The 9,495-nt window shown below is 36.6% G+C and overlaps 1 protein-coding gene across 1 annotated transcript in view; it reads right to left on the bottom strand.

Annotated features, from left to right (window-relative positions):
- Nsl1 (NSL1 component of MIS12 kinetochore complex) overlaps nucleotides 1-9,489 on the bottom strand; it is a 31,511-nt gene extending 22,022 nt beyond the window's left edge. The window contains exons 1-2 of the mRNA XM_046438471.2: nucleotides 9,209-9,489; nucleotides 5,947-6,025 (exon numbers count right to left, since the gene is read on the bottom strand). Of these exons, the coding sequence (XP_046294427.1) occupies nucleotides 5,947-6,025; nucleotides 9,209-9,442 (313 nt within the window). The 5' untranslated portion in view covers nucleotides 9,443-9,489. The remainder of the gene's footprint in view (nucleotides 1-5,946; nucleotides 6,026-9,208) is intronic.
- Nucleotides 9,490-9,495: the final 6 nt, after the last annotated feature.

Below are 9,495 nucleotides of genomic sequence, written 5' to 3' on the forward strand. Positions count from 1 at the left end.
GGTAGGCTTTTTTTTTTTTTAAGAGAGAGGGAATTTTTTAATATTTATTTTTTAGTTTTCGGCGGACACAACATCTTTGTTTGTATGTGGTGCTGAGGATCGAACCCAGGCCGCACACATGCCAGGTGAGCGCGCTACCGCTTAAGCCACATCCCCAGCCCGGTTGGTAGGCTTTTGATGGTGTTTTCTATTTCATTACTTGAAATTGATCTGTCTAAATCATGTATGACCTCCTCATTCAGTTTTGGTAAGTCATATGTCTCTAGAAATTTGTCAATGTCTTCAATATTTTTTATCTTATTAGAGTATACATTTTCAAAATAGTTTCTAATTACCTTCTGTATTTCGGACATGTCCATTGTAATATTTCCTTCTTCATCTTTTAGAATTTGAGTTATCTTTTTCTCTTCATTAGCATGGCCAAAGGTTTACCTATTTTATTTATTTTTTCAAAAACCAACTTTTTGTCAATTTTTTCAATTTTTTTTTTATTTCATTGATTTCAGCTCTGATTTTAATTATTTCCTGTCTTCTACTGCTTTTGGTGTTGATTTGTTCCTCTTTTTCTAAGGTTTTGAGATGTAGTATTAGGTCATTTATTTGTTGACTTTTTATTCTTTTAATGAATGCACTCAATGCAATAAACTTTCCTCTTTGTACTGCCTTCTTAGTGCCCCGGATATTTTGATATGTAGTATCAGTGTTCCCATTTACCTCTAAGAATTTTTTTATTTCATCCTTGATTTCTTCTACTATCCATTCATCATTCAATTGTGTATTATTTAGTCTCCATTTGTTACAGTAGCTTCTATTTTTTTATTTTATCTTTGATTTCTAATTTTATTCCATTCACAATACCCAACCTTAAACTATACTATAGAGCTATAGTAACAAAAACAGCACGGTATTGGCATCAATACATTCTATACTATTGGTTCTACATGGTAGATGTAGACCAATAGTACAGAATAGAGGACACAGAGACAAACCCACATAAATACGGTTTTCTCATACTAGACAAAGGTGCCAAAAACATTCACTGAAGAAAAGATAGCCTATTCAACAAATGGTGATGGCAAAACGGAAATCCATATGTAGCAAAATGAAATTAAACCTCTCTCTCTCACCCCCACAAAAATCAACTCAAAGTGGATCAAAGACTTAGGCACTAGAACAGAGACCCTGCACCTACTAGAAGAAAAAATAAGCCCAAATCTTCACCACATCAGCCTAAGATCTGACTTCCTTAACAAGACTCCTAAAGCACAAGAAGTAAAATCAAGAATCAATAAATGGGATGGATTCAAATTCTCAGCAAAGGAAACAATAATGTGAGGAGAGACTCTGCCTACAGATTGGGAGAAAATCTTTACCACATGCACCTCTGATAAAGCATAATCTCTAGGATATATAAAGAACTCAAAAAACTTAATACCAAAAAAACAAATAACCCAATCAATAAATGGGCTAAGGAACTGAAGAGACATTTCACAGAGAAGAAATACAATTGATCAACAAACATATCAAAAAGTATTCAATGTCTAGCAATAAGAGAAATGCAAATCAAAACTGCTCTTAAGATTTCATCTCACTCCAGTCAGAATGGCAATCATCAAGATTACAGGCAACAATAAATGTTGGTGAGGATGTGGTGAAAAAGGTGCACTCATACATTGCTGGTGAGACTGCAAATCGGTGTAACCACTATAGGAAACAGTATGGAGATTCCTCAGAAAATTGGGATGGGGCCACCATTTGGCCCAGCTATCCCACTCCTTGGTTTATACTCAAAGGACTTAAAATCAGCATACTATAATGATGCAGCCACATCAATGTTTATAGCAGCTCAATTCATAATAGCTAGACTAGACTATGGAACAACCTAGGTGTCTCTCAATAGATGAATAGATAAAGAAAATGTGGTATATGTATACTCAATGGAATATTCCAACGCTTTAAAGAAGAGTGAAATTATGGAGAATATCATGCTAAGTGAAAAAAGCCAATCCCACAAAACCAAAGGCCGAATGTTTTCTCTAATATGCTAATTCACAATAAGGGCAGGGCACTACAGAAGAACAGAGCTGCCTTAGGTTAGGTAGACGGAAGTGATAGGAGGGGAGGGGAGGGGATGTGGGGATAGGAAAGATAGTAGAATGAAACAAACATTATTACTGTATGTATATATATATGACTACATGACCAATATGATTCTGCAACATGTACACTCAGAAAAATGAGAAATTATATCCCATTATTATGATATATCAAAGTGCATAAATGCATTCTACTGTCATGTATAACTAATTAAAACAAATAAAAAATTTTTAAAAAAAAACACCTCTGCCCTTGTAAAACTTACTTACTGCTTCTATGTACTACATCAAAAACAAAACAAATCCTATTAATTCTATTTTCTGAATCTCTCTCTTTTCTGGGGGGAGGGTACTGGGAATTGAATTCATGGGTACTCTATCACTGAACTATATATATTCCCATTCCTTTTTTTTATTATTTTTTTATTTTGAGATAGGATGTTGTTAAATTGCTGACATCAGCCTTGAATTCACAATCCTCCTGCCTCAGACTCTGAGCCACTGGGATTATAAGGGTGTGACACTACACCTGGCTCTAAATATCTCTTGAACCTATCTTTTTCTATTATCTTAGTGCAGGTCTTCACCATCTTTTGCTGCATTATTGCAATTAACTCCCTAAGGGCTGACTGCCTTAAATTTCTCCATTCTCCAATCCATCCCTCAGACAGCCAGCAGTTAGTTTTCTAAAACACAATCCTTTGCATGTAATTCTACTTTAAAAAACTCATTGAGGGCTGGGGGTGTAGCTCAACAGTAGAGTGCTTTCCTGACACAGATGGGTTAGATCCCCAGCACTGCAAAACCAAACAAAAACCTCACTGCTTCACATTGCCTGCAGGATAAAGTACAAATTCCTTAGCATATCCTTCAAGGCTACTGGAGATTTAACCTCAACTTCTCTTTCTGGCCACATCTGCCATTTTTCCCAATTCACTTCTGATATTTTCCAAACACATCACTCCTGTGTGCTTTTGCACATGCTGTTTTGTTTCAGATATCCTTGCTACTTCCTATCTAGCACACTCATTTATTTATGCATCTTACTTAACAACAACCTATTGTTAGGTCTTCTCCCACTTTCCAAAGAGCATAGTGATTCCACACCCATTTCCTTCCATAGCTGCACCATTGTTTGGGGTATATATATTTATGATTGTTATGTCTTGCTGGTGTATGGTTCCATTGAGCAGTACGTAATGTCCATCTTTATCCCTTTTGATTAATTTTGGCTTGAAGTCTACTTTATTTGATATGAGTATGGAAACCCTTGCTTACTTCCGCAGTCCATGTGAGTGGTATGATTTTTCCCAACCTTTTGCCTTCAGTCTGTGTAATGCCTTTTCCTAACGGATGAGTCTCCTGTAGGCAGCATATTGTTGGATCCTTTTTCTTAACCCAATCTGCTAGCCTATGTCTTTTGATTGGTGAGTTTAAGCCATTAACATTTAGGGTTACTATTGAGACATGGTTTGCATTTCCAGCCATATTGGTTTATTTTTGTTATTTAACTTGTTTTTTCTCTTTGATTATGTTTTCCTTTAGTGTACTACCTCCCTTTGCTGGTTTTCATTGTTGTTTTTCATTTCCTCTTCATAAAATGTAGTTCCCATTTTCTACCTATAAATTTTTTTAACTTTTGTTTATCGTGGAAGGTTTTTATTTCATCTTCAAATCTGAAGCTTAATTTTGCTGGATACAAGATTCTTGGTTGGCACCCATTATCTTTCAGAGCTTGAAATATATTGTTCCAGGATCTTCTAGCTTTCAGGGTCTGTTCAAACGGAGATATACACTGATAGCCACACCTACCAAAAAATGGCGAGAAAGGTTTTCCAAGATGGAGTCTGTCTGCTTCCAGCGCTGGGGTGTCTGGTGAAGTGGGAGGAGCTGGGATGGTCTTGTGCTATGGCTAGATTGCAGTCATGTGACTGGAAAACAGAGGTTCTGATTTCTGCACAGGTGGTCACAGCTCTCCATTTCCTTCCATGAATGATAGTTCCTAAATGTCAGGACCATGTCTGTTCCTCAGTTTTCCAGCATTTGGCATAGGACCTAGTATTTACCAGGTACCCATGGAAGAAGGTGAAAGTATACTGTAGCATTCTCAACTACCTCTCCTCACAAGCTTGCACCACCACATTCAATTGTTTTTTTCATTTTAATGTATAAATTAAAAAGTGAATTTTGGTGACTTTGAAGAGATAAATATTATAATCCTAAGGACAGTAAAGTCTTCAGAGCGAAGTATTACCTCAATGTTGAGAAGAAAAATTATAACCACAGAAAGTTTTGTGGTAGGGCTGTAGTCAGCTCAAGGGTATGAACATAAAGCTATGCTAGTGACTTCAACTCAATAATATGAACATAAAGCAGTGATGACTTCAAGCTATGCTAGTCAGATCTGAGTGATAGCACCATGAGGACATACTAGTCTCTCTTGTCAAGGTAGCCCTTCTCTGGACATTGCTGTCCTGGCAAGGGGAATTCTGCCTCTCTTCTCACACTGATAATTCCCTTTCTACTTTTTTTTTTCTTTCTACACTAACCATTCTTTCTCTTAAAACTTTTGATATCTTTAGATAGTTGTTAGAGTGTGTGTATACATACATATGATATGTATATAAATGATTATATACATATATATATATATATATATATATATATATATATATATATATATATATCTCAACTCTGCTGTAAGCCAAGAAAATATTCTTTTTTTTTTTAAGGAGTCTTCTACAAATATATGACCTCATCCTTTGCTTGGTACTAGTATACTACTTCTAAGGGTGCTTCAGTATCCACTCTAAGGATCACTTGCAAAAATAAAACTTGTTTTATAAGGAATGAATAGGAATCGTCTGGGCCTGTTTCTTTTTCTTTTCTTTTTTTGTTTTCCCAATATAAGTGAATTTATTTCATGTTAGAGTTGCCAAATCTGACAACAGAACCATTTGCATACATAGTATTCTGGTGTTTTGTCTACTACAGTATAACAAATCTCCTGCAAACAAGTGGCTTAAAAGAACTGCTGCTTATCTGCTCTCTGCTCATGGGTAGAGGGTGGTAGAAAGAGCTCCATCTTTGTTCTGTATAATATGGGTTGGTGGCTTGATGGACCAAAGGACCCATGATGGTTTCAATCACAGGTCTGCTGCCTTAGCTGGGATGGCCGGAATGGCTGGGGGCTGGCAGAACTTCTCCTCTCCTTTTATAATCTCTCATCTGCCAGAGCAACTACCTTCAGCAAGGTAGTCAGACTTTTGTGATAAGTTAGCTGCCCTCTAACAGAACATTTTGGTCTGAACTATAACCCTATAAAATTCTTATGAAGTATTAACTCTCAGAAAACCTCAGAGATAGATACTTAAAATGAAGTAATATGAAAAGGTCCTAATCCAGTATGACTTGTGTAATAAGAAAAGTGGCACCACAGACATGCATGCACAGTGAAAAGGACACAGTGAGAAAGGACACAATGAGAAAGTGGTCATCTGTGAGCCAAGGGCAGAAGTCTCAGGAGAAACCAGCCTGCTGACATGGGCCTGTTTCTTCATCTGGGGATAATACTACAGTATTTTCCAATAAACTTTAAAGATTAATCAGATGAAATCCTGTTTATAATACTAGAGAGCATATATGATGGATCAAGGTAACTACTGTGTTTCCTCCAGATTATGACTTCAATAGTCTTCTATATTAGTTTCCACTTTTTATTCTCATAATTCACATAAAGAATTAAAAACAAGTGATAATGAAAACTGGGATTTAAAAGAAACATTCAAAATAAAATTAGCGACCAAAAAACAAAGAAATTAATGACAGAAGAAAAAGTTATGACACATACCCATAAAACAATTATCTGAAGCTTCCTGCCATGCTTGCCCATTAATGCTGACATTCTCTTGCACAGCTGATTCAAAGGTCTGCAATAAATTCACAGTAGTCAAGTCACCGAAAAATTTTTTAATGCCAAATCCAAGCATTTTGTCAAAATAATTTCAGATTTGTGACCATGTACATAGTAAAGTTAGAGACTAGCCTATTAGTGCATTTATTCTTTGCAATGAAGTAAAATTCCATTTTAGTCACTGAGATGTACTGATAACAATTTTAGCTATGATAGCCATTATGGTACCTGTGAGAAAATTTGCTGCATAATTTTAGAATACTCTTGTAAACAAATAAATAAAAAACCTGTATATGAAATTAAAAATAAAGGCTAACAATTTGGACTCAATTGAATCCCAGGTGTACTATGATACACATGCTGCAGAATGAATGCCACTGTTAACAAGAGGGAAAATAAACATCCTTAAAATAAACTAAAATTAATTTCTACTTTATAAATAACAATATGGGGGGGGGGCTGGGGATATAGCTCAGTTGATAGAGTGCTTGCCTCACATGCACAAGGCCTGGGTTCAATCCCCAGCACCATTAAAAAAAAAAAAAAAAAAAGGTTTTGTTTTTTTTTTTTTAGAGAGATACACTGAAGTATTTAGGGATGCAAAGACCAGAAAGACCTAAGATTTGCTTTAACACAATACAAAATAAAGAACTAAAGGAATTTGGTAGTGCCATTAAATTTTTAATGCATATTCCCTATTACCCAACAATTTCACTTATAGCAATATATCCAAATGGATTAGTTTCATTAAAAAAATTAAAAGAGGATGGACTCTTTATGGTACAGAATGTTCATTTCAATACTGTTTGAAATATGAAAAATTAAGGGGAAAAATAAAATTCAATTTAAAAATCAGGAAAATTGATAAATATCCACACCAGATGGTACTTTAAAAGAATATCATCTCTATATAACATTGACAGGGGCTTGGGCTGTGGCTCAGTGGTAGAGTGCTCGCCTAGCACGTGCGAGGCTCTGGGTTCGATCCTCAGCACCACATATAAATAAAGTTATTGTGTGCAACTACAACTAAAAAAATAAACATACATCTTAAAAAAAAATTGACAGATAATAGTCAAAGACATATTTAGTTTAAAAAAAAGGCAAGTCAATAACAATTCATCAGCATGACACTATTAATGTAAGCAAGCAAGCAAACAAAAACAGAAGGGGGAGTAAAACCATAAAAAAAGGTGTGTAGGGGGGGTTTATTCCCCACCAGGTACTCTCCAAATAGTTATCTCCAGGAAGCTTTGAAGAGGGATAAGGAAAAGAAATTCAAAGCAGAATTTTGCTTAAATTTAAGCAAAGTAGAATTGCTTAAATTTAAATGCTACTGTTTAAATTTTTAAAAACGAGTATGTGTTTTGTACCACTTTTATAATTAAAAATAGGCATAAATCAAATAACTGACAATTATAAAATGTATATTCTACAAGGATTTTATAAAGTAAAATTTCGGTTGAAAATGTTCATAACACAATACAAAATGTGTATGGGCTTGCAAGAATTTATGTATGGACTTGCAAGAATTACCTAAGAATACAAATTATCTTTGTAATACTCACTGCAGTCCTACCAATACTATTTTTGTAGAATAAATGCTACTATATTATACAGTTTTAGATGAATAGCTACATCAATATAATTAAAGCTTATTTAAAATGAAACACAAGTTAATTTCCTTGGTAGTTAGTCTAAGCCTTCAAAAATTTATCTTGGTGATTCACTTTAAGATCTCACTAAAGAGGATATAAGATGTTAAGCCACATTCTGCTTCTTATGTATGGTAATTAAGTGTTTAAAATACCTTAACATTTCCTAAGATCAGAGAAACTCTATTATTATTGCAGTCCTCTTTCAAAAAAACTACTAAAAAAATGTTCTGAGGTATACTTCTATTCTTGCCTTTCTTATAAGAGGGAATGACATGAACCACTGCATATAAAACTGGAATACATTACAACCTAAGGAGTTTCTCTCTCCTTCCTCCCTCCCCCCCTCCTTCTCTCTCTCTCTCTCTCTCTCTCTCCATGAACCACTGCATATAAAATAGGAATACAAATTACAATTACAATTTAAGGAGTTTCTCTCTTCTCTCCTCTCCCTCTCCCTCTCTCCTCTCTCTCCTCTCCCCTTTCTCTCCCCTCTCTTCTTCTCATCTCTTCCTCTCTCTCTCTACCTCTCTTACTCCCCTCTCTTACTCCCTCCCTCTCCCCCCCACCCCCAGTAATACTGGGGAGTGAACCCAGAGGCACTCTACAACTGAGCTACATCCCCATCTTTATTATTTTTGTTCTGAGACAAGGTCCCCACTAAGTTGCCTAGGCTGCCCTTGAATTTGTGATCCTTTTGTCTCAGCCTCCCAAGTACCTGAGATTACAGGCAAGCACCATCATTCTGGGACCCAAAGAATTTCCTTCATTCTTTTTCCATTTAATCTCTATTTTAACTCTTTGCACTGTGATCATTCATATTCACCAATGTGCTGCATTATAAGCTATAAATTATTTTTCTTGCACAGATTGTGTGTTTCCTTATGATACGCACCAATTCCTCAATTTATTTCCTTTTTCCAAAAACTACCATCTCCAGGGCTTTGCAAAATATCCGAGAAAGGAAGGGAAAATGTGTTATAAGGACTAACTTTAGCATTAATGAAGTTTATAAGCAACATATGTACCCTCTTCACTTATTTTAGATTTATAAAGAAAATGTTTTCGATCTGCTTCTAAGAGGTTCTAAAACGGCAAAAGGCCAAGGCCAGGTGACTTTCCAGGATTACCCTTTCTTGGAGAATTCCTCAGAATGTATTATATGCCTGCTCGGTTCAAAAGAGGAATCAATAGACACGTAGAAAGGAAAGTAACACGTTCAGTGTATCATTACTTTAAGTGGTAAAATGGTACCTTGAGTTAAAGAAAACATTTTATTTCAATTAATTTCGCCTGTTTTTTCTTTTATAATTATATATGCAGGTCGCCTTACATTTCTCCCGGGTCAGCACTGGTCCAAGTAATTAATAATACCCAGCTGACACTAACATCTATTTCGTTCTCCCCTCGCCTTTCTCAGGCTGCTTCTACAGCAGCCTGGGCACCGTTAATTCCGCTGAGGCCTGGAGTAGGGTCTTTCTTAGCCCGGAGCCCCGGGGAACGGGGGAAGGGAGTGATAAACAGGCGGCAAACTTGGTCCGTACCCACTGCGCATCTCGCAGCGCGAGCTCCCGAATCTCCTCTGGCAGCGCGTCTCCGAGCTTTTGCACGAAACGGCGGCACAATTCTACCAGTTCCGTCACAGCTCTCTTCGAAGTGCAACGCACTCGGAAGTCCTCTCGGGGGTTGGCTGGGACTGCGGTCTGGCTGTCTGTCCCGGCCACTATCTCTTGGTCCTGCGAAGGGGCGACAGCCACTGACTCAGAAGCCCCCGCCATTTTCCAGTTTGAACTGCAGGCGGGGACCCTGGGACCGGAAGTCCGAGTTCCAA

This window comes from Marmota monax, unplaced genomic scaffold, assembly GCF_021218885.2.
Source record: "Marmota monax isolate L192 unplaced genomic scaffold, Marmota_monax_Labrador192_F-V1.1 WCK01_AAM20220418_F8-fsc00118, whole genome shotgun sequence".
NCBI lineage: Eukaryota > Metazoa > Chordata > Mammalia > Rodentia > Sciuridae > Marmota > Marmota monax.